The 25154-nt window shown below is 40.9% G+C and overlaps 1 protein-coding gene across 3 annotated transcripts; it reads left to right on the top strand.

The window, feature by feature from the left end:
- Positions 1–4566: 4566 nt before the first annotated feature.
- Positions 4567–24613, top strand: ampd2b (adenosine monophosphate deaminase 2b). 3 transcript variants are annotated; one of them, XM_034145496.1, is made up of 18 exons: positions 4567–4765; positions 15527–15651; positions 15739–15869; positions 15946–16014; positions 16111–16213; positions 16379–16565; positions 18075–18216; positions 18351–18440; positions 18599–18728; positions 18825–19019; positions 19117–19248; positions 19353–19516; positions 20495–20621; positions 20719–20882; positions 21600–21720; positions 21833–22006; positions 22609–22719; positions 23352–24613. In XM_034145496.1, the coding sequence occupies exons 1-18, from the start codon at positions 4666–4668 to the stop codon at positions 23565–23567; spliced, it is 2481 nt and encodes an 826-aa protein (XP_034001387.1). In that variant the 5' UTR covers positions 4567–4665; the 3' UTR covers positions 23568–24613. The 3 variants fall into 3 exon arrangements, with proteins under 3 accessions (XP_034001387.1, XP_034001389.1, XP_034001388.1); XM_034145498.1 differs by lacking the exon at positions 4567–4765 and adding an exon at positions 11080–11147; XM_034145497.1 differs by lacking the exon at positions 4567–4765 and adding an exon at positions 11103–11199.
- The last annotated feature ends 541 nt before the right edge of the window (positions 24614–25154 follow it).

Raw genomic sequence — 25154 nt, forward strand, 5'->3', positions numbered from 1 at the left:
GTAGGGCCATACCTATATAAAACATGTCTGTGAATTTTTTTTTCAAAATACCAAACAGATCATGCATTTTAGCCATGCCTCATTTCGCTCTATTTGCTCTTTTCCAGCCCTGTTTTTGCAAGGGCTGATTCTGTGAGAAGTCTTCTTTGCTGCTTTTGTGGCAGACTACAGCGCCACTTACAGGCCTGGCATATGTACTACAGCGTCTCCAGCGCTTTCGAGCGGCAATGGCCGTGGCCGTGGCCCAACCCCCCATTCCCCTGATAGGTGGAGAGTTGCCCATATAGGCGGAGCTCCCTGTTTCTGACGTCAGAACAATTTCAAATCTGTATCAGCTCCGTTGCAGCCCCGTTTTTAGAGATTTGGGTATGGAGGAAAAGAGAGAGGGTTGTGTTTTCTGACACTTGGTGAGTTCCCTGGAACACCGGGGACACATTCATGTATAAAAGACGTGCAAAAGTGCATTTTGCATGATAGGTCCCCTTTAACTAATGGCGCGTTTCCACTACACGGCCTCGCTCGGCCCCGCTCGGTATGGCTAGGCCTCGTTAGGACTGGCTCACTTTATGGCGCATTTCCATTACAGTTTAGGAACTGGGGTAGTATCTATATAGTAACGCAGTGTAGGCGGAGCCGTGAAGTCATCTTCAATGAGAACCCCAGAAAAACAACACAGCCGTTAGCTGTTAGCACTCAGAGCTCACAGCTCCTCATATATGTTCAGAAACTAGACAAAAGTTAAACAAGTACAAACCACAGACTGCCTGTGTCATGGCGAATACAGTCGCTGCTTTATTTATGTCTGTATAGGCCATTGTTGTGAGTGTGGACGGTCGGAGCATATACTGCGTTAGCTTAGCCAATCTCCATTTAGAAAACACGCATTTTAAAAGGTTTTTCGCCTGCCGTCTGTCTGCAGACTTGTCAAAGCATTAATTCATGGTTTTTACTAACCGGTATCAGTATGTTGTTACTTCGGCATCATTTTTGAATTAAATCACGGTCAAATATGTCCATCTTGTTGTAGTTGTAGCCCCCTTGCCAGCGATGCTCTCTTAGTGTTTAGCATACTCAGCCCGACTCAGCCTCGTTGTCTCTGGCCCTAGACCCACGATTTTATGAGGCCAGAAAAACTGAATTAGGACCCGCCGGCCGGTACTAGGCCAAGTGGAAACGCAACCAAAGACGGGCCGCTGACGTCACAGCCCTCTTAAACCGTGCTCCGCGCTGTAGTGGAAACGCGCCATTATTGACTTAACCTGTTAAGCCCTGAGCCTGTTTTTCAGGTCTCAGGCTCGAAAATGACATTCCCAGAACAAATGACCATATCTTCCCTTCTAAAAGGGTTAAATTAATAATCTTTTTTCTCAAAGTAATGATAAACCTGTGAGTTGGATGTAGAAAAGTCAGAATCAATATAGATGTTTTTTATTTTAAAGAAAATTCAGATTGAACATAGTAAAAAACTGTAAATTATAGTGTCCGTCCAAAAATTATTTTTTACTTATAGTGAAAACCACCCTTGGATGATGGGTTAGTAGACTAAAAGCTTTAGGAATCCAAAGTACAACATATAATAAGTACCCTGTATCAAGATTGATGCAAAACAATTGAAATCTGACCTTTTTAGAGAGATTTAGCAAAGAAAACCTACATCTGGGGTCATTTGGGTGGATTTTCCATATCTCTGGCCCCACTTGGTCGATTTTGACGAATGAAATCTCTTTTTGACCGTTAGAGCCAATAGAATCGAAGGGGAATTTCCCCACACACACACACATGGTAAAAGAAAAAGGTGCGGGCTTTGCGCATGCAGTTTTGCATCAGAGCGAACCTATCTCTCGCTCTGACATCTGGAAACGGAAAAGCAGTTTTATTGCTTATGGATTATCAGAAATCATTTCAAAGGGACACAGACACATTGGATTAACCTATGGATTAACCTCAGCAGCGTTTTTATCGTTTTAATGCCATTGAAGAACACTTTTGACCAGACTACGACACAGGTAAGCGTTTGTTAGCTACCAAGCGCCACATGTTTTGATGTCTGTTTTCGTTTATAAAGTCGCGAGTTCGTATCATATAGTGATAATGTATGTACCCATCGATTCTGTGTCATCTCCCGATCAGATCAATGGGTTGGATGTGCAGAAAGGATAAATAATAAGGTTTTATGAGTGAGTTTCGGTGCAGTAAATCTGTTAGCATTTTTCGCTCGTTGCTAATTCAGAGGCTCAGCGTTAGCATTGTGGGTTTTCTTTTGAAAAAAAAATTAAAATTATCAGTTAGATGAGTTTCTTCCCGTTACATGGATATAAAACATTCATAGTTTATTAAATGTTAAGATGCCCTCAGACACTGTTTCCTGGAAGATGTTGCGGGAGGGCCCCGGTACCGGGGTCTCTCGGGCTTAACAGGTTAATGATTTGTATGAGCTGTATCCTAAGTCTATGTCTGGTTTAATAACTGTTCTTACAGTAGATTTAATATTAAGACAGTCCCTCTACTCCATTATCATTTTTAGTCCCCTGAGATTTTATAAACCTACAAGTTGTTTTCAAAGAACACTTTGCACTGATCTGTCGCTACTGCCCTCTCTCATCATCTCTCCTCTTACAGGCGTTCATCCTTCAGGGAGGTGTATTTTAACATTTTAAATAATAATAATAATTATTAGCAGACTTGGTTATTTTTGGACCATTGGTCTGAAAAGAAAGCAATTTGAAAAGGTTTAAAGACCCAAGAAATTGGGATTGTGGAGAAATTCCACAATGTTTTGGCATTTTACAGACAAACTATTAAACGACAATAAAAATGACTGTCTGTTGCAGTCCTCAAATAAAACAGCCTGTACAGCTTATGCTGCGTTCACACCGGACGCGATGCGACTATTCGCTTCGCTCTAATCGCTCCTATCGCATCGCTCTAAACGCTGGAGGTTCACCGCGGCTGCCAGCTGTGTTTACTCGCATCATTCAAACAAGACGCGCTGGCTCGGGAGCTACAACTACAACAAATGAACATATTTTACCGTGATTAAATTGTAATACACGTTTCTAAATGATGCCGAAGTAACAACATACTGATACCGGTTAGTAACAACCATGAATTAATGCTTTGACAAGTCTGCAGACAAGACGGCAGGCAAAACACCTTTTAAAATGCTTGTTTTCTGAATGAAGATCGGGTCGACCAGGCTAAGCTAACGTTGTATATGCTCATTCCACACTCATAACAACGGCCTACAGACATAAATAAGCAGCGACTGTATTCACCATGACACAGACAGTCTGTGGTTTGTACTTGTTTAACTTTTGTCCAGTTTCTGAACGGATATGAGGAGCTGTGAGCTCTGTGTGCTAACTGCTAACAGCTAACGGCTGATGTTGTGTGGTTGAACGTCAGTGACGGCGGCTGAGATCCTCACCGCTGATTGGCTTCCGCGAGAACGCGTCATGTGAATTTGACGCTCGAGTTGAAAAAATTGAACTCTCGCGTTTAACGCGGCACCGTTCAATCGCCTCAATCGTGTGATTCGCGCCGCGTCCACCGCTTCATGCGCGCCGTCCGAGCGAATTCGCGTCTGTCCACGTCTCTGCATTGACTTTACATGTAATCGCGCCGCCCCCAAACGTCGCATCGCGTCCGGTGTGAACACAGCATTAGACCTAAATAATCAAACACAAATGTCTATCCAGTTTACATGCAATCAGCTTTAAATGTGAAGCTACTAAAGGTCATTGCAATCAATCCAACAGTTGTTGAGATGTTTCCCTCAGATCGGAAAGTGTCACTCTCGTAGCGCTTAATGAAAAGTCAGACGCACAACAGTGTGTTTCATTCTCTGGGTATACTGAAATGTCTGTATGAATCCTGACAGACTGACATTTCCATATATCACATATATTTTAGATTTTCTTTTTAGCTTACACCATAGATTATGTTTTTGTTTATTATTTATTTCAATTAGTTTAATTGGATAAGTGTACAAATATATTATATTTCTTTGTAGCATTTATTTTATTATGGAATCTAACCACAACTACTCTGCTCATTGGTTTGCCCACACACCGAGGGTTTGTGGTTGTCATGGCAACAACAGAAGTGTGTGTGTGTGTGTGTGTGTGTGTGTGTGTGTGTGTGTGTGTGTGTGTGTGTGTGTGTGTGTGTGTGTGTGTGTGTGTGTGTGTGTGTGTGTGTGTGTGTGTGTGTGTGTGTGTGTGTGTGTGTGTGTGTGTGTGTGTGTGTGTGTGTGTGTGTGTGTGTGTGTGTGTTTATGCGTATCGGGGAGGAAGCCGAGCCCCTCCAGCGCTGCAGCTCAGGCACGAGAGCCTTTCTGAGGGGGCGTGGTCTGTTTCGCTGCAGAGGGATGCTCCGCAGCCCCACGCTGGACCAACCAGACTGGAAAATCCCTGCTTACAGGCACGTAGCATACACACACACACACACACACACACACACACACACACACACACACACACACACACACACTTGCGCTGACTGCAATCAAACCCCGTCAAGCTCCAAGCATCTGCGCTGCATCTCTTCTCTCCTCCTTCTCTACCTCCTCTCTTACTCTGTGTCTCTGTATCGCTCTGTCCTCCGCAGCTTTGACTCACTCAGCTACGACCATCCCTGCCACGCTGAGCAGCTGAACCTGGCATCATGTCCTCCAACCTTCCCCCAGGACCCGCCGGGGGGGCCAAAAACAAGCCGCTCTCCCCCTTTAGGAAGCGAGGCAGCCTGCAGTATGCAGCCGGCACAGGTGAGTTGGGGGAGCATGGGGGGGGGGGGAGGGTGGCATGTTGGTCCTGTAGCAGAACAAGGACTCTCACATGAATTCAGCATGAGGTGCTGCTGGGAATTGTGTATTCTGGCGTTTTGAACCATTATACTTGTTATTTATTCAAGAAAGAAAACACGGTGCAACAGTTTTTCTTTGCGAGTAGTTTGTTGAAAAGCAGACCTGTTGATTTGGGAAGTGTAGAGGCAGATTAAGCTCTCTGTGGAGGATTTCAGCATTCATTTCCCTTTATGCCCTTCTCAGCATTTTTTTTCCTACAAATTACACAACATGCTTACATTCTCCAGCATCAGCCAAAGTTTGTTTTGCAGTAGGATCAGCTGATGCTGTATTAAACCATTTTTCACGCTGCTGAAATGTTGCATAATTAATTTAGTAAGTTTTTGTGTTTTAACCTAAAGGATTACCTTAATATGTTGGCAACTCGTTGGATTGTGGCCTACCTTTTATAAAAATGCACCTTAAAATGCTTAATTTATGTTGTTAATTATGTGTTGCTTGGACAAATGTGATGACGGTGCTTTTCATTTAGCCTGATGGCAGTATGTGGCCTGGAGAGAATATGTAGGATGGTACCTCAGGGACTTGATCCCCGTCTGAATGAGAGGATTAGCCTCAACTCTGATGTATGCACCCGCCGGTCAGCCTTTCATCCAAATTACAAAGACTTTAGAATGACCATATGATGTGAAGCCAGCCTTTCAAATACCCCTCCCTCTCTCTGTTCATCAGTGTCATCTCTCAATCTGATCTCATTTTCTCCTATAGCGTCAAAAATCGTCATTTAATTCTCGTCGATTTCACGCGTTTAACAGAAAACATTGGTTTACTTGTGTCCAAAAAAATCATTCTTGATATCTTATGTTGCATAGAGGGTTTGTGATATGACCTCCCTCCACTGGCAGATTTATTTTTACATTAGAATTACATCATAAGGCATACAAACGTTGGCTCAAAAACATACGTATCTTTAAAAATCACCACGGTCATGTTGCCACTGGGAACTAGTAGGACGGAGAGTGACTGGCTGTGACATAAGGTTGTTTTGTTGAGGAGGTCACAGTGATTTGTAGCTCTGATAATAAATACAAAGGCTGGAGAGAGTCATTCAGAGACCCCCCCTCCAATAAGGACGCTCCCTGTTATTACCCTCATTTATAGCTTCTTGCTGACAGTGTAAAGAGCTGCTGTCCTAATGAGTCTTGCCTTTTGTACTCGAGAGCGACAGATTTCTTGTTCTGTTTTTTAGACGCAGAGGACTGTGCACAGATTGCCTGTGGAGCTTGATTTAGAAAGTCTCTGCAGAAGCAATTTAAAATAACATTCACATTTATATTTGCTAAAGCATCCAGGGGGGCATCTGAGTAGGCAAAGATGACCTTTAGGTGACTCATAGACTTTGTTTTCATGAAGGGCACAGATCTAGTTTTGGGCAGTATATACAGTACAGTGTAAATAGTAAAACCGGATGCATTCACAATCCTGTATTTGTATTAGATGCACTATTTGAATAACTGCCATTGTAGTGTCTCCAAGTGCTCAGTGAGTACTTAATAAAATGCTATTATGGATTCTGCTGCAGTCAATCCCAGCAGGATCATCAATTATGTATTGTCTGACACTAGCTGCCTAATGATGATCCATACCAACACTTGGCAAGCTGGAGAAGTTTAATCTTATTAGATTGTCCCATAAGTATCCTTAACTTTTGATTAAATCTAATGGACTGATCAATCAGTGCACCAGAGACGCTGTAGCGAATCTATTCTGCATTAAATGAGTTTGAGTCACTCACATCTTAGCTCTCTCTAAAGGTTATGTACCCCCCTTCACACATTATTGACTGATCCATGACTATCAGACAGCGTTCTGGTGCAGATATCGTTCATTATTGCAGGTTTGTGGAGTAACTCTTCAGAGAACAGCAGTGTGTGAATAACTTCTCTGGCTGTGAAAAGGTAGTTCTGGGATCAGAGCGACACCCACTCACTGGTTACACTGTTCTCTGCCCCCTGCTGTTTTACACCTGTTGAACCACTTGAGCGCCAAGGTGAACGCAATTTGCGCAATTATGAAGCTGCGTGAAGTGTGTGACACAAACAGACATTATTATATTGAGCAAGAACAAAAATACTCGAAAGACATAATGATTATATTAAAACACTTTATTATAAAGTCTATAAAATGTAAGAAAAGACACTTACTGCCAGGGCTGTGAAGTGCTGATCACTAGAAATAGGCTTGGAAACATGTCACACACTCTGACCCAAAAGGCTTTTAGAAAAAGGCCTGAGGGCCAAAACAACATCTGAAAAAAAAAGAAATGCATTTGGGTGCTCAAGTGTGAGAATCCTAGAATAAAATGAAGACAATATGGTTATAACTACTCACTGTTAGGGAATAATTATTCTAGATATCTAACCTTTTGCTCTGTGACGTTTTATGATCTACTCTGACGTCTGTTATCTCCTTTAAGGAAAGGCCTTGGTGCCATATGTGTTGTTGTCACCAGTTTGTGACCGGTCAACTTGTCTGGCACGAAGGGTAATTGTTGTGAGAACGCTGAGGCACTTCTTTATCGGTGTTTGTGGACTCTAAGATGTGAAATCTTGGAGGCCATGAGTGTCGGACGCAGGTGGCTCAGTGTTCCCAGCTGTTTAGTCTACTCCTTCAGAGATGTTGATTCTCTGTGAACCAGTTAAAAGGTCTAACATAGAGAGAGACTCTTCAGAATTGACGTGGCAACTCTACCGTGTAGTCAGAACCTCTGACTCTTTGACTTGTGATGTGAATCCTCCGGCCGAATACTCTGAATAAACCCATCAGTGTTTGACATCAAAGCTCCAACTCTCACCGTGTCTCCTTCCTGAGTCGGTGACTCCCAATGCATTGCTACACAGAAGTTTCCTCCACACTCACAATAGCATATCAAATCTATCATAAATAGTATATACAGTAATAGTTAAGAAGAATTACATATAATAATAAATATAGATCTTAAATTAAGGTTGTTTTTTAGATACTTCATATTTTTGAAGTACATTTTCTCTCAAATCCAGGCGAACAGCTTTACTTACATATAGTACTCAGTATCCAACACAAGTTGTGTTATTTTATCATTTGTATTATTCCTGATGCAATTTGTTAGCAGCCTTTTATTTTGTAGCTTTATATACTGCTGACTAGAAACACCTTTACCAAACCAGGAGGTTTTATAAACTGTTCATGTGTTGTAGGTACATTATAATAATTATGACTGTACAACAATTGTAATGGGGTAAAAACTACAATATTTAATATAAGTATATAAATGCTTTCCAAATCTGCAAGAAAGAAATACTACAATAACACATGAAGTAATAGGATAAACAACAATCAGACCACTATAGTGACCCTTACAGTACAGGAGGTTGGAGATTAACCTTTGAACACATTGTACTTCGCCCACACTACCCTCACGCCTCCTCTGCATGTGTCACTCCTGGTCATTGTTATGTGGCAACACAAGTCGGGGGCTGTGTCATGAACAAATACAGTAATTACAGGGGAGAGACCCTGTAGGTTAAACCGCCCCATCACTCCCCACGTTAGCGCAATCTTTACAAATAATGATTGACCCAGACCCGGGACTGCCACCCAAACACTCCTACCTCTGATAACCTCCAGTGAGGTCTCATGTGAAACATCTGGCCTCTGAGAGGTCTCGTGGACTCCTGACCTGTGGGTGGGACTATCTTATAATGTTGCTGCTCATACTTAATGCAGTCTGCTGCAGTCGATACACGGTACCTGAAGCCAGCTGCTGTTAGCAACACATGGACCTGCGGAGAGACAGAATCTTGTTTTAAGGTACAGAGCATACCACTGTAGGCGTAATCTGAAATCAAACAGGGGGCAAGTATTGCAGTGTTTTGTCTTTTGGCTGCTTTTATTTGGAAGCAAATTAAACAAATGACATGTACTTACTGTTAGTACCATTCCTATAAGTACAGTTTTAAGGTACTAGTACTTTTATTTGATTCTACTCTTTTTTTTTTACTCCATTACATTTTACAGATTCAGTTCCTGACATAAGAAATTGACATTATTAGATTAGCTGGTTCAAGTTTCTAAAATCAAAAGATGTGCTTCTCTTTTCAGTCATATCAATTTCAAATGTTTCGCTTTTTGACAGAAAAACCCAAGAACATTTAAGAAAACAGTTATGTAGAATTTTCTTTTGTTAAGAAAGTAATTTTTTTCACAATAGACTGCTATTAATCAATCAAGAATCAATCAAATAATCACCTAGCTAACATACACAACATGTCATCACGGTATAAAGTTTGAAGCATCACCATAGATTAAAACCCTCAATACAATATAAAGCATTTGCTCTAAACTAGGTGCTACATTGAAATGCTGTTAACATTTCAATGTTTCAAAATAATTATAATAATGCAACAATATCATATATCTATTATAATTATGTTAACCTCTGAAATGAACATTACCATGCTTTTACCTAAATAAAAATGGCTTTACTTTTTCTTTTAATCTATTAATGAAGTTAAGGCCAGGTGGATTCCTGCTATGTCAGATTTCATTATTTGACTCCACACCATCAGAAGCTTTGACACCATGAGGCTCACACTGATGTGTGTGTGATGCAGCCTTCTGCCATCAGGGGGAGTCTGGTCTGAATAAATGCAATCTTGTTTGTTTTGCTCTTCATGGGGACACATCAATTTGATTAGTCCTCTTGAAGCTATTTTGGTTTTGAGTGCCTTGAAAAGACACATAGTAATTTAATCTTGAGGGGCAGAGCGGTAATTTTCTTCTTGTCAGATTTAGTTTGACTCGCTGTGGCAATCACGGTTTTTCTGTCCAGTTTGTCAGTACTGATTTTCAAACTGGATTGCTCCAGTTTATAAGCAGCTCTCTTCACTGCATGAAAGGAAGAGAAACAACTGCCAGGAAGTTTTAGTGTACAATTTGTTCCACCAAACAGTTATCTATGTATATTTTATGGAAATGAAATTGTGATCGATGCTCTGGTTCCATACATTTGAACAGGTGCTTTGATAACAGACTGTTAAACACAATTGAGAGAAACTACAGTGCCTGCAATTTTTTCTAGTGTTTATAAAAAAGATAAAAAGATATTTTTGACACATTTGTTTGAATGAAAGTGTTTCGTCTCGAATCACATGCTTGGGGCCGATGTTGCCAGCCTTATCCTTCACAAGGAAAGGTAAGAACAGCTTAATACGATTCTGTGTTAGGGTAAAAAATTAAGGAGGCTTCTTATTCAGCTTTAAGTTCCTATATTAGACAGTTAGACAACTTGAGTTGAACTCTAGACATTATTAAGCAAGAGCAGATAAGATAAGAAAACAATTTAAAACAAACAGATCATGATGAGCTTAAAATCCTCTTTCACTGATTGCTAACAAATTCATGGAATTCCTGGATCACAACATATTCAGTCAACGTAGTTTTGTTCATTAGACTTGTAATACTTTATTAAAAGCTTAATCAGGCAACCAGTGATTGCCAACATTTTCTAAATTAAAGGTCAGAAATATTAACTAGATGTCTCATCGTTTCTGTCTGCCATGGAAGATTTTCCTTTTTTATGACATCATCTTGAAATTCAAGCATGCAACTATTTATTTTAATCCAAAAACAAATGTACATTCGGTGCAGAGGTGTCATGTGAGTGATATGACTGCAAGGAAACTCTCACACTGCAGACACAATGACGGATTTCACAAAAAATGTATCACTGTGTCATGAAATTGCATCAGTTTACTGAATTATGAATGTGTTATTTCTTCAGTCTTAGCTTACAAACAGCTCTGTGTTTATAGCATGGGAAAGCATGTTCGAGAAATGTCTGCTGCAGCCATAATGTGGACACGTGCTGGCCCTTTAATTTGGCTCATGTGAGAGGACATGGAGGCAAGGTCTCATTATTAGACAGTCATCTCCCTGACCTCTCAAACCTTACCGCTGAGCCAGCACCATTTTATTCACACACACACTCAGACGCCACAAACATCCCAAACACATGGTCCCCTCAGCAAAACACAGCACAGAGGATAAAGCAGAGGGCAGGGGGGTGCTGTGAGAGAAACTCACAGCAGGAGACAGTGCGTCCGCTGCTGATGTACGTCCCCTCCCCCCGCCTCCTCTCCCTCCTGTGGTACGTTCCAGATAGATGTCAGAGGCATTTAAATGAGGAGGATCAGCTCCAGAGGCAGCTAGTGCAGCGACAGCTGGCCTGAACCAGAGGCAGACAGAGGGGGGTCACACACGGGGATGTGAGGGGGAGTTCATGGATCTGCGGGACCAGCTCTTTGTATGTATGACAGGGACAGATTAAGGCAATAGATGAGGATGGCTCGGACTCTGTGAGTGTGTTTATGTGAGAGCGTTTGTCTTGTCTTTGCCAGTTTTGTGTGTGTTTGTAGTGTGTCTTTCTTGTTTACGTCCATCCCTTCCTCCCATCATGTTTAACCCATCTTAGAAGGACGACAGACGCTATGGTCCATTTGTTGTTTGGCATGCTCCATGTCTCTCTCTTTCTGTCTCTATCTCTCTCTTTCTCTCTCCCTCTCTCTCTCTCTCTCTCTCTCTGTCTCTCTCTCCCTCTCTCTCTCTGTCTCTCCTCTCTGCCCTGCTGGCTGCTGGGTAATGCAGGCTCTGAGGAGGCAGGTACGCTCCACTACCCTCATCCTGAGCAAAAGCACAAATAATGTTTTCCTCTCCTCCTCTCTAACCCTCCCCCCTTTTCCCTTTCCCTCTTTCACTCTCACTGCCACGGTCCTCTGCCTGTCCCTTGACGGGATTGTGTAATAGCCCTGAGCACTGCTGTCTTTAGTGTGCTGGGGACAATGTGTGTCGATTGATTGCCCCACAAACTAGCTTTCTCTCTCTCTCTCTTTCTCTTTCTCTTGGAAAAGGAATGAAGGTGTAACTGTGCACAAAGAAGCAGAGCCGATCGATAAATCGTGCTGACTACACCTGCAACTGCTGTGGGATCTGATATAGAGGGTTGTTTTTAAGGCTAGGGGGCATCCTGCTTTTTATTCTTAGCGTTCCTTTTCTTTATGGTTCAAGCAAGAAGGCTGACGGCAGTAAAGAAAACACAGTTAAGAAGTTACTTGAATACCAACATCGGCCTGCAGACATGCAGCTTCTGCAGCTGCAGAGACTAAAGCAAAGATTTTGATTACACATCTTGAGAGTCGTCAGCTGTTTGATGCAGAGCCGTTGAGAGAAGCAAAGAGTAAACATCCTTTAGGAGCGTTGTTAGATCCTGCTGCATTCTCCCTGACAGCTGCATGCGTTTGTCTTTTGGACACAACACTCCCTCTTGTGCTGAATTGTGTGTCTGCCATCATTTATTGTGAAATACTATAGTGATACGTGAGATTGTCTTTCTGTTTATGTTGCTCTGTTAGTTGTTGGTTTGATATTCTGGCTTTAGCTTTCATCGTTAAGTGTAACAAACTAACTATTCAAAAGTTTGCTACATATGCCTTGTAACATTTGTAATCCTGTTTCTATAGTGTTTTTAAATGTAATCCAAATTTAACCAGTTTTAGACTTTTTTTAAATAAAAAGCATTATTGGTGACATGCTTGTGTTTAGGCAACGTATTATATTTGACACCTTTGCCTTATTTTGTTGCAGTAAAAAAGGGGTTTTGCAGATAATCATTTATATTCTTTGAGTAAGGTACTTAAAAAAAAGTATAATTTTGTTATATCTACTGCAATGTAGGTGATGTATCTGCACTTACATTGACACATTTCAAACAATATCCAATCTTAGTAAAACGTATCAAAAGAATCCTCCAGTGCTGCTTTGTTTACATTGGTATTGGTGAGCTGTGTGAGAAAGTATTTTTCCTCGCTGTCAGACATTTGCCACAGAGGCTGTGAGTCACTGGCACCTTTAGTGGGGGGGGGGTGGTATCTGCATAGTCAATGGAAGCAGTTGGACAGTGGTTGATGATGCATGGCAGAAAGCCTATAGAGGAGAGAAGAGGGGGTAAATAAAGGGAATCTCTTGATATTTACATCCCATAATCCAGAGCATCATGCTGAATGTTATTCCATTCAGGCAGTTGTTGGTCTCAAATGTAACAAGGTTTTCTAACAAAGACCAGTGGGGGGGAAAAGCAGTCCTGTAGATGAAGTTTCACACAAAGTCTGTTGACCCCGGACCTCTAACTCCCATCTGGCCTGTTAGCTTCGGATAACTTTCCACTTGTGATTTCATCCCCTGAGGCCCGTTACACCGCACCATCCGGTCTGAGCTGGACTGCAGTCAGGGCTGTCCACACTGTACAGCTGCTGGAATAGTTATGCAGTTGAAGACCCGCATCATGCTGATACCATTTGACCTCATTTTGATGTTGTGGAAGATGATGTGTTGAAGTTGAAGTGCGATTCAACATGTTGTCGTATTAGCTCCAATTGGTTTTTACTCTCTTTCTCTAAGCCCTTGTGTTGCTTTCCTCAAGCAGCTATTGGATCAATAAAAGCTTCAGCCAACTGGATTAAGATGTGCAGGTTCAAGAGAAACGTGACATTCATTTCTGAGTGTTTGCTCTCCAACAGTAGGGGGATGAGTTGTTATGTAACTGTAGATGCTACTGATCCAAATATAGCAGCCATTAGGGGATTAGCTCCAGGCCCGCCTTGCTTGGCTCGGCTTTGCTGTATCCCAGTATGGATGTCTTTGCCGCTGGTCGCCTGCTGTTATCACCACAAACTGATGTGCCCCAACCCGACAGCAGGGATAACATCTGAGCCAGCATGCATCTCACTGACGGCTCCCTCCTATCACTGAGGCTCGACCTTGTGACTGAGATGGGAGGACAGTCAGGCATCACAGCATGCGTTCTCATTAAATGTATTTAAGCTAGCTTTGGATAGACATAAGTTACTTAGTATTTCTTATTTCGATCAATTATTCATTATCAATCAATTATTGTTTCATCCCTACATTTTTGCAAAACGGTATTCCCTCAATGGCCTCTTTCAATATCTTGTTTTGTCTCACCTGAAGTTAGGATGTACTTTAACACAGAAACATCCACATATTGTAGTAGTTGGAACAAGGGAATGTTGTGTGTGTGTTTACTCGAAAAATTATTTGTTTACAGCAGTTATATAAGTTCATAAATAGACTACGGAATTAATATTTGCAAGTTTAAATTTCACTCATTGATTGATTTTGAGAAGGTTCTGTGACCCTTGTTTATGTGTGCATGACCATTTTTCATTTATTCAAAAATGAAAACTTGTAGTACCTCGAGAAGCACATTTATGCCCATCTTTTTAAATCCTTACTTCTTTTATATTAAAAACTCCTATTTACTATTTGCATTATGTTGTACAATGATGTGCTTTTATACAGGGAATAATTAGGTATTTTCTTGTCTTAGTCTGAGATGCTTGTGTGTGTTTTGACGTTGCTTCCTTGTAGTTCAGGCACACTTTCTCAGTGTGTTGAGTAGGATGTGTTGATTGGACAGTGTTGAGCAGAAGGTAATAAACGTGTTAAGTTGGCCAATGATTACACCATCACCTCTGTTCTCTTTCCCTCTGCCTCAAGTGTTTTTTTACACTTTAATGAGGCTTTTTGTCAAATCCTAATCGGCCCAGTTAATTGGCCACTCTGGACTCCCTACTGTCCCTGTAGAGTAGACAGACTCAGACATGCTGTGTTAAATAAATCAAGCTCTTAATTTAAACCCTGCTCAAAAGAAACAAAACAATACAGACTGCAGGTATCCCACGGTATACCCTCTTTGACCTTTGTACATGTATTAATACCGACAAACAACAGGCTCAGTGACACTCTAGCACACACAAGATAAAATATTTAAGAGCATGATGAATATTTCAGTGGCAGGTGCTTAGTGTCCAAGTAAAGATGAATATCGTTGCAGACAGACTGCTACACAGACACCCAGAGGGAAACAGAGCAGTAGAGGCATTGTATTTCCTCACTGTTTGTTTCTCACAGACTAATGTGAGGAACACTTCTGTTTCCCTCATCGTTGTTGACAGCTTTCTCTAAGCATTAATTCTTCTCTAAGTCTTTTTAAAATGACCATCCCCCCTTCACTTTCCCTTCTTCCCTTTCCATGACAACTGGGTTTGTATAAAAAGTCTTGCAATGGCAACAATGGAGGGTATTAGCCAGAGTAAGTGCTGACGGGCTCCCCACCTGAATAGTCCATTGTGTCTTGAGGCATAAACAGCGGCTGACCTCAGACCTGCGCTCTTGTGCAAAGGCCGACTGACGGAGGAACAACACGCTTCTGCTCACTGTTTGTTTACTGTTGTTCAGGAATGAAAAATCACAGAGACTCAATAAACTGATTTAGTTTCTTTAGCTGATTCATATTCATATCTAGCCCTCTTACATGATGGGTAAAATGAGGAGATCAGTTATAATATTAATATTAATAGGATTCGACTGTTGGAAGCAAAACTCATTTAAAGTTATGATTCTTAGTAGCTGTGAGCGTCTATAGAGCTACTAAAATATGGTGTTATTTGACTAATATGTCAATAAAATACTGTTTAATTGATTTCTTAAGCTCCAAAACAAGGATAGGATTATTCCTGGAGAGACATTATTGCGTATGTCACAAAGATGCACAGTTTTCTCACAATTTCTATGCTTTCTTTCCCTTTTTCTCCTCTCTATCTCCAGCTGATCTCCGCGGTGCCCGCCACCTCCTCACTTCCCAGCATTCCTTGCCTGGGATCCCTGTGGCCTTGAAACAGTCCATCGACCTGCGTACATCCATGGACGGGAAGTACAAAGAGATTGCTGAGGTTAGTACTCTGTGAATTATTGACCTAAAAAATGAAGATTTCCTTGATATGTGGACTTTCATAATGTTGTTTTCTGTTTATGTGAAGGAGCTGTTCTCCCGCACCATGGCCGAGAGTGAGATGCGCAGCGCGCCTTATGAGTTTCCAGAAGACAGCCCCATCGAGCAGCTGGAGGAGAGACGCCATCGCCTTGAGCGTCAGATCAGCCAGGATGTCAAGTAAGTGTAGAGGAAGGACGGTTAGTAAACAGTCACATGACTCCGACTCAGGATCCTAAAGTCTCTCTGTGCTCAGGTTTGAACCCGAAATCCTCCTGCGAGCCAAACAGGAGTTCATGAAGACTGACAGTGCCACAGACCTAGAGTGAGTGTTTCACCAATATTGGTCTTATTATCTTTAAAATAATGATGAAGTGTACAGAATATTAATAATTTGAGTCATTTGTGCATATATTATAAGATACATGATGGAGCAGAGCCAATTCCCTGATCTGCAGGAGAGAGATCCGGTTCCAGAGAGAGAGTACCAGCGAGTCTCTATTTCTGGAGAGGAGAAATGTGGGGTGAGTCCCAGTAATTCATGGAGAATGTATTTTAGTAGAAACACTTCACACATAAATACACATTTCAACATTTAAATAACACCTCCTCTCAGAAAAAGACTAAATGTGTTTGCCTTGCTTAGCTTTTTATTTTAATTATTTTCCTTCCATTGTTCTTCCACCCAGGTTCCCTTCACAGATCTGTTGGATGCAGCCAAATGTGTGGTGAAGGCTCTGTTCATCAGACATAAGTACATGGGTCTGTCGCTGCAGAGTTTCTGCAGGACGACTGCACGCTACCTGCAGGAGCTGAGTGAGAGACCTCTGGACTTAGACTATGAGGAGGACATCCCAGAGGCCGGAGGCTATGCAGGTATGTACAGTGTGCATGAGCGCTGATATCCTCATATACTGCACAATATATTGATGAAGTAGTGAGAAACAGTGAATAGGAGGCACTGATTTGTGCTTAAACAATAACACGAGAGACAATTTTACACTATTATTATACAATTACACACTGTACTATGACTTTTGCCAGACTATACTATTTTCTATGTTTATTTTTTTACGTACTATATTCTATATTAAATTATATATTAAACCTACTATATTAAACCTCTTTATTTTATGACATACTTTAATATGACTATGTCTTGACTAACTATTTGCGATGGTTGTTGCTATATACCGGTGTTGGCAAAAACGTAGATGTATAAAATATCTAATATCAAATCAAATCAAATCAAAGTTTATTTATAGAGCACATTTAAAAGCGATTTTTGGTCGGGCCAAAGTGCTGTACATGTAATAAATACTACAATCACATAAAAACACATTACTACAATCACAATAAAAGACAATAAATTACAACAGATATATAAAAAACACAGGGAAAAGTCAGGAGTCGTGCTCCGCTCTAACTAGAAGGCCAGAGAGAAGAAGTGTGTTTTAAGAGTAGATTTAAAAACCCCTAGGGTCTGGGCCGACCTCACATGGAGGGGCAGAGTTTTCCAGAGCCTAGGGCCAGCTGCTGAGAAGGCTCGGTGCCCTCGGGTTTTGAGCCTGGTCTTGGGCACTACCAGCAGCAGCTGGTCAGCAGACCTTAAAGCTCTGGCTGGGGTGTAGCACTGGAGGAGTTCAGCTATACAGGCCGGAGCCAGCCCATTTAGTGCTTTAAAAACAAATAAAAGGATTTTAAAATCAATTCTGAACCGAACTGGAAGCCAGTGCAGTGAGGCCAGAATTGGGGTGATGTGGTCACGCTTTTTGTGGCCAGTGAGTAGATGTGCAGCTGCGTTCTGCACTAGCTGCAGGCGTTTAATTGACGCCTAGTCCATACCCACGTACAGAGCGTTGCAGTAGTCCAACCTCGAGGTAACAAAGGCGTTAATAACCCTTTCCAGGTCTTTAAAAGATAAAAACGACTTGGTCTTGGCCAATAGTCGTATTTAAAAAAAGCAGGTTTTGACTACGGTGCTGACCTGCTTATCGAATTTAAAAGCGCTATTGATGGTCACTCCAAGGTTCGTGACAGAGGGGAGGATATTATTTTTGAGGGAGCTAATATGGGTTAGGGTTAGGGTTTTATATGTTAAAATTACACATACGATAATATTATGTCAATAATCCTAAGCTATTTATACCTTTTATTATTTTTACTCTAAAATATTTACTGATCTCGTGTTAATATGGGAATATAAGCCATGTCCAGTGCCGTACTCTCACATTAAGACATCACCGGGCACACCCACAGATTTCACAATCCATCTGTCACACACCCCATACCAGCCTGTCACAACATGCAAGCTGTTAAAATCAGACCTTAGTTGCATGTGCATTCCCACCTCGTTCAGAGCCGTGACGTTCTGTCTCCCTTCAGATGGCTCAATGCACCCAACCATTTCTAAAACGCACCCCTATGAGAACCAGGACCCTGCCAGCATGCCCCCTGATATGGGCTACGGCTGCAAGATGGTGGATGGTGTCATGCATGTGTACACGACGAAGAGCAATATGGAAAAGTGAGATATTTATGATGAATCACTCGCATGCTTTATCTTTTAGTCCTGGATGTGGTTGGATCTGTTTTTAGACTCAGTTCACACATTGTGTTGGCAGCAGAGGGTTCCTACTTCAGTTGTGATGTTTCTAACAGGAGCACAGAGCTGGACCTGCCGTACCCCGACCTGCGGGAGTACATCGGTGACATGAACGTCATGATGGCCCTCATCATCAACGGACCAGTGTACGTTGTCCTGATTTTGACTACAGAACAGAGTGTCTATCACACATTTTTAAAGTATAATGGACCATTCAAATTGTTTATCTCTGGACTTCCTAATTATTCCCTTTTTGAACCACATTTCCAGCGAGTGACTCTTTTTATTGTTTCCTTTGCCACAGAAAGTCCTTCTGCTACCGTCGTCTGCAGTATCTTAGCTCCAAGTTCCAGATGCACATCCTGCTGAATGAGATGAAAGAGCTGGCAGAACAGAAAAAAGTCCCACATCGAGACTTTTACAATATCCGTAAGGTGAACTTGAAAGCTGTTTCCTACTGAGCCCTATCAGAATATTTATTAAAAACCAGAACCGGACTTCAAGATATAATGTTCTATCTTGTTTTACAGGTAGACACACATATTCACGCTTCGTCCTGCATGAACCAGAAGCACCTTCTGCGCTTCATCAAAAGGGCGATGAAGAAGTTTCCGAAGGAGATTGTGCATGTGGAAAAAGGAAAGGGTCAGACGCTCATGGAGGTGTTTGAGAGCATGAACCTGACGGCCTTTGACCTGAGCGTGGACACTCTGGACATGCATGCCGTGAGTAACGCCCAGGGTGGATAGATAAAAGGTTCACGGGTTGCCAGGTTGGTGTTGAAATGACAAATAGTGATTTAAATGTCATTCCCTTTTGCAGGACCGTAACACTTTTCACCGCTTTGACAAGTTCAATGCCAAATACAACCCCATCGGCGAGTCCATCCTGAGAGAGATCTTCATCAAAACAGACAACCACATTGAGGGGAAATACTTTGGCCACATTATTAAGGTGCTCAACAAATACACAACCCATCACCTGTCACTGATACCTGCAGAATGAGTGCATGAGACACTGGCGCCCTCTGCTGACCGTTTTGTGTTACTGCTCTTCAGGAGGTGATGGCTGACCTGGAGGAGAGCAAGTACCAGAACACAGAGCTCCGGCTCTCCATCTACGGCCTCTCCAGAGACGAGTGGGACAAGCTGGCCCAGTGGGCTGTCAAACACCTGGTGTACTCCAGCAACGTGCGCTGGCTGGTGCAGGTGCCACGACTCTTGTGAGTAACTGCACTGGTGGGAAGTGTGATAAAGTAGAGGAACTAAGGCCCCTAAAAGTCGAGATACCCCTACCCGAGGTTGAATAAAGCACAACCATGTTTTTTCATTACTATAATACGTCTACTTTAGGAAACGGATGCTTGTATACAAATATTTTACTGCAAAATTATAATTTTTTGTTGATGTTTGGAACCTTCCCATATCTAAAGGTATAGCACACAATAGAGCTTATACAGATTATATCAATACCTTTTATAATATTAACACTTAAACACACATGAATCTAATATTACACTTGAGTATTGTACTTAAAAATAATAATTGATATTCATATATAAATGCCTCTTTCTACTATACTACGAACAATGTTGGTTACTGTACTGTAAATATGCACGTTTTGCATATAGAGCATAGGATCAATATTTAGTAAAGGATGATGTGTTAGAGATCAAACCAACAAACAGAATGGGATGAAGTTATAATTTTCTTTACCTCTTCTTGGGTAGGAATTAAAGGGTTGGCCACAATTGTAATGGCAACTGTCTGAAGGAGATTATCAACATTCTGACATTAATAGTGTTCTTTAATTAAGTAAACATTTTTTTTCAATAAGTTTTATTGAAATGTTTCTCAACTTTGACTTCATTTTGACATTTTAATGACATTTTTGACATACTATTCTATGACTTTTTAATTATATTTTAACCACATTATTTTGACCTTTTTTAAGACATTTTTACAAGATGCTTTACTGTAACATTTTTACAATGTACTATACTTTACTATACTACTACTATTTTGCGGACATAGTCTATGACTTTTTAATAATAAGTCAGTATGGTATTACTCTATGAAATGATTTTTTTACAGAATACAATACTATGCTTCTTTTCACCACTTTCCTATGACATACCATACTGACTTGTTTCTGGACACATACCCTACCTGACTTATTTATTTTGTATGTTCTCTTAAAGTGACGTCTACCACACAAAGAAACAGCTGTGCAACTTCCAAGAGATGCTGGAGAATATATTTACACCTCTGTTCGAGGTTACAGTCGACCCTGGTAGCCATCCAGAGCTGCACCTCTTCCTACAGCACGTATGAAGTCTTTGCTGTGTGATCATTAAATACATTTTATTCACATGTAGCCAGACCTCAGAGGGTTTCATGGATCTCTTGTTGGTCCCTCATACAGGTTGTTGGTTTTGACAGTGTGGACGATGAGTCAAAACCAGAGCAACATATCTTCAACCTGGACAGTCCGCTGCCAGTCAACTGGCGACAGGAGGAAAACCCACCCTACTCCTACTACCTCTACTATATGTATGCAAACATGACGGTGCTGAATCACCTGCGCAGGTATGTAGATACAGCTAAGTCCCACTGGCTGCCATAAACAGTCATAATGATATGTTTTAGGTGTAGAAACTTACAACGACTTCAACTTTGAACTAGTCAGTTTTTATGTTTTATCAATCACATTTTTGCAGCGAAGTCATAGTATAGCATTTTGAAATTTGAAAAGGTTTATAGTGTGTATAAAATGTGACAAGTGTGTATAAAATGTGACATTATAGTATGTCTAAATCTTTTTTATTTTTAAGTCATGCTATACTGTAGCATGTCACAAAATTGACATATAGTCATTGTATAGTATGTTGAAAAATATAAAATAAAGTAATAGTACATTATGTCAAAAAAGTCACAAAAGAAGGCACAATATACCCTGAAAAAAAAGGATAAAAAATCATATTATATTATGTCATTAAAATTCGTACAGTTTGTCAAAAAATGAAAACATGGTCATAGTATTATATGTCAGAAAGTCAAAAACACCAGAATATAATATGCATAAAAAGTCAAAATGTTGATAAAGAAGGCCTAGAATGGTGTGGGAAAACATCAGAAAAAACATCATGGTATAGTTTATTGGAAAAAAAAGTCATAGTATGTCTAAAAAAAAGTCAGATTATAGTTTTTTCAAAGATTGTGTACACTTCAAACTATGCTAAAATATGTTATCCCCTTTAATCTGTGGAAGTCCCGCCCCTCCTATCTGTGTCTTTTACTTTCCAGACAGCGAGGGTTTCCCACGCTTGTTCTTCGTCCTCATTGTGGGGAGGCGGGGCCGATCCATCACCTGGTGTCTGGTTTCATGCTGTCAGAGAACATCTCCCACGGGCTGCTGCTCAGGAAGGTGTGTCTATGAGTCATACCTTGTACTCTCCATAATGGATGCAGTGTTAATATATTCCTAGAACATTAGTTGATTAATAAAGCTCACAACATTGTGCTTTCTGATCATCCAGGCTCCTGTGCTGCAGTATCTGTACTACCTGGCCCAGATAGGTATTGCCATGTCCCCTCTCAGCAATAACAGCCTGTTTCTCAGCTACCATCGCAACCCTCTGCCAGAGTACCTGTCCCGAGGCCTCGTGATCTCTCTGTCCACAGACGACCCTCTGCAGTTCCACTTCACAAAGGTCGGTGTACACAACCACAAAATCCTTAATGTTAAAGTTGCACTTACACTTGTGGTGCACCTTTGTACCGAAGTGTAACAGCACATGCCATATAACACACCAAGTTTGTTTTCTGTCTTGGGACCTTTGTTGCATGCCTTACGCCTCTCCAATTATCTTGAATTGTACTTATAATGTTCAGTATTTCCATGATATCGAACCCCATTGTGACTTTTGATGGCTGGCATTTATTCTAGAGACGTTAGCTTACATTGTAACTAGCAGAGTGGTCTTCGGAAATTGTGAAACAACACAAAAGGCAAGGCAAGTTTATTTATATAGCACATTTCAACACAAGGCAAAAGTGTTTTACAAAAAAGACACAGTGCAACAGAAATACATTCTAAACTCACATATTATATTTAAAACACGTTTAAAATAAAAATTGAGGGTCCTGCTTGTTCAGAGTGGCTGTCCTTAATAACTGACCAGGTGTAGCCTACAGTTCAGATAGGGGAGGACTGGCCTGTTTAGTTATCAGGAAAATTGTTTTATTGTGTTCACCAGGGTTAACATGTGACCTTGTAACCTTGCTGATGTGTTTTGGTATTTCCTTTGTGTAGGAGCCCTTGATGGAAGAGTACAGCATTGCCGCTCAGGTGTGGAAGCTGAGCTCCTGCGACATGTGTGAGCTTGCCAGAAACAGCGTGCTGATGAGCGGATTCTCTCAAAAGGTATCACTTACTGTCATGGGCGGCGCCAGAGATTTTCTGTTGGGGGTGCTGTGGGGTAGCTTGCCGCTTCATAGAGGTTGCTCAAACATGTAGGGTTTCCAATTAAGGTAGCTATATGGGCTACAGTGAAATGTTCTACTGCAACACTCCCCACACGCACATACAGTAGGCAGCATGTTACAATGAAGGCTCGATAAATAACTCACGGCATATAGGATGGATAAAGTGCTATTTTTTACAAGTGAGGGGCGGACCAGCCTCCTAGGGCTGAAGTTAAAGTTAAATTATTGAAGTTAAAAGCATCAATCTGGTGCACTTTGAGAGCAAAATTAAGAGATCTATGGATACATCTCTCAACACCCATATGAAACAGAACTGTAAACAGATTTCTTTATGGATATTTTACTAATCACACTAATCATTTTTCAAATTATGAATTTCACATATATAAAAAAAAAAAAAACCTTTCTTGGGGTTGCTTAGCAGTTGCTAGGCCAATTGTTGGTGTTGCTGTAGCAACTGCAAGGTACCGCCTGGCGCCGCCCCTGCTTACTGTATAGCACATCTAACTATACCACTCCCTGCTCAGTCTATAGTTCTGTAGCCTGATTAATTTTCCTCTCCTGGATCAGGTGAAGAGATCCTGGCTCGGCCCACATCACCGCAAGGAGGGGCAGGAGTGTAATGACATCCGGCGCACCAACGTTCCTGACATCCGCGTGGCGTACCGCTATGAGACCATGTGTGAGGAGCTGAATTTAATCACACAGGCCATCCGCACAGACGAGCTGGAGACCATCGAGGAGGAGGGCAGTCTGTGCATGGGAGCAGTGCAGGGAAGCAAGTGAACATGCAGCACAACAGAGACACATTTCTCACTACATTCCCTGTCTTTACATCAGCACTTCAACATATCTGTGAAAAAGGAAAGCATTGTTACAAGAAGATTATGAACGTTGCTACTGTGGCAGTATGAGAGGACCTACAATCTGTGTACCCAACATGTTTACTTCCTTTAGCGTCCTGTGTCATTCTATATTTTACTTGTCACAATTATTTCACAATGTCTCTTAATGTATTTCCAATTTAATTATTATATTTTGTCAGAGTTTCTGAACTTCCTGTAGCCAGCATTGATTAATAATAATTTAATTCAAGATTTACCAGGTTTTGCAACAACATTTGTTTTGACATGTGATGCAAAACATTAGTAAAGAATATGTATGTTTAGGTCAAGTTAGATTCACAATGCATGAATTTGGCTGGTTGACATGTTGAAGTGTTACTTCTCACAGGACAATAGAAAAATCCTCCATATTCCTTCCTAATGGTAATGATTGTAAGACATATTTCCCACAGGTGTTCTGTGTCATATTGCAGTTTGGGTTTTGTTTTTACAGTCTCTACAGTTATTCAGTACAGTTGCATGATGGCAAGCCAATATGTGTTCCTGTGCAGTATTGCTACTCATTTGTAGCTTCTTATTATACTCTGATTTTGTGACATTGTTTCTGCTTTCAATATATACAGTAACTCTGATTTAATACCATTATGTCCTTTACATGTACACGGATATTCTAAAATGCATACATTTATGAGTCATAGTACAGTAATTTATGCATGATATGTTCCTTCAGTTTTCATTCATGCATGAGACCAACAGTGCAATTCATGATAAAAACATTATTTTGGGGAGAATTGAAAGTTGTCTAACTTGACAAACCCTTTTTTACCTCCTGCCTTCAGTTGTTGTCATGATGTTATTTGTAGGGGTCTCTGGTTGCTATTGTAAGCACTACAGTATGTGTCCCTCCCAGAGAAATATATGTGATGTTTGTGGAATATTATTTTAATGCATTTGTGTCTAAGAAAAATAAATGTTGTTCACACTGGAGTGACTTTTTTTTTAATGCCATTTTGAATTAACATGGAAGACCAACTTTACAATAGCAACAATTATTTTTTAAAACAACACCAATGACTTAGTTGGTAGAAAGTATAGTGACTGTGAAAAGTCATAAAAAGTAAAAGTATTGTATGCTACACCAACAAATACAAATGTTAAATAAATTAACATAAAAGAGTCATAGTATCAGGGTTCTACTTCCTACAGCATAAGATAAGTTACATTTAGGAACAGTTGGACTGCGGATATGTGAATCAGTGAGTAGAGGAGAAGTGAAACAAAGAGTGCATTGTGTGCATATTCAGCTCATTACTGTCCAATGTGGGTCAATGTGGGTCAAAGTGTGCAGGAATTTAACACCAAATTCAGACTGACAACAAACCTCTCTAAAATAAAAGTTGGTCTGGCTGCAAAGAATAAATTCCTACTTCACACACATGTATAGTAACCGCTATTATATGGCTTGTTTTCTTCGGCAGTGCTTAACCAATTAGTCTGACATTCTTTTAGTGGATCTACTGTCAAGTCA

This window comes from Trematomus bernacchii, unplaced genomic scaffold (assembly GCF_902827165.1).
Source record: "Trematomus bernacchii unplaced genomic scaffold, fTreBer1.1, whole genome shotgun sequence".
Lineage (NCBI taxonomy): Eukaryota > Metazoa > Chordata > Actinopteri > Perciformes > Nototheniidae > Trematomus > Trematomus bernacchii.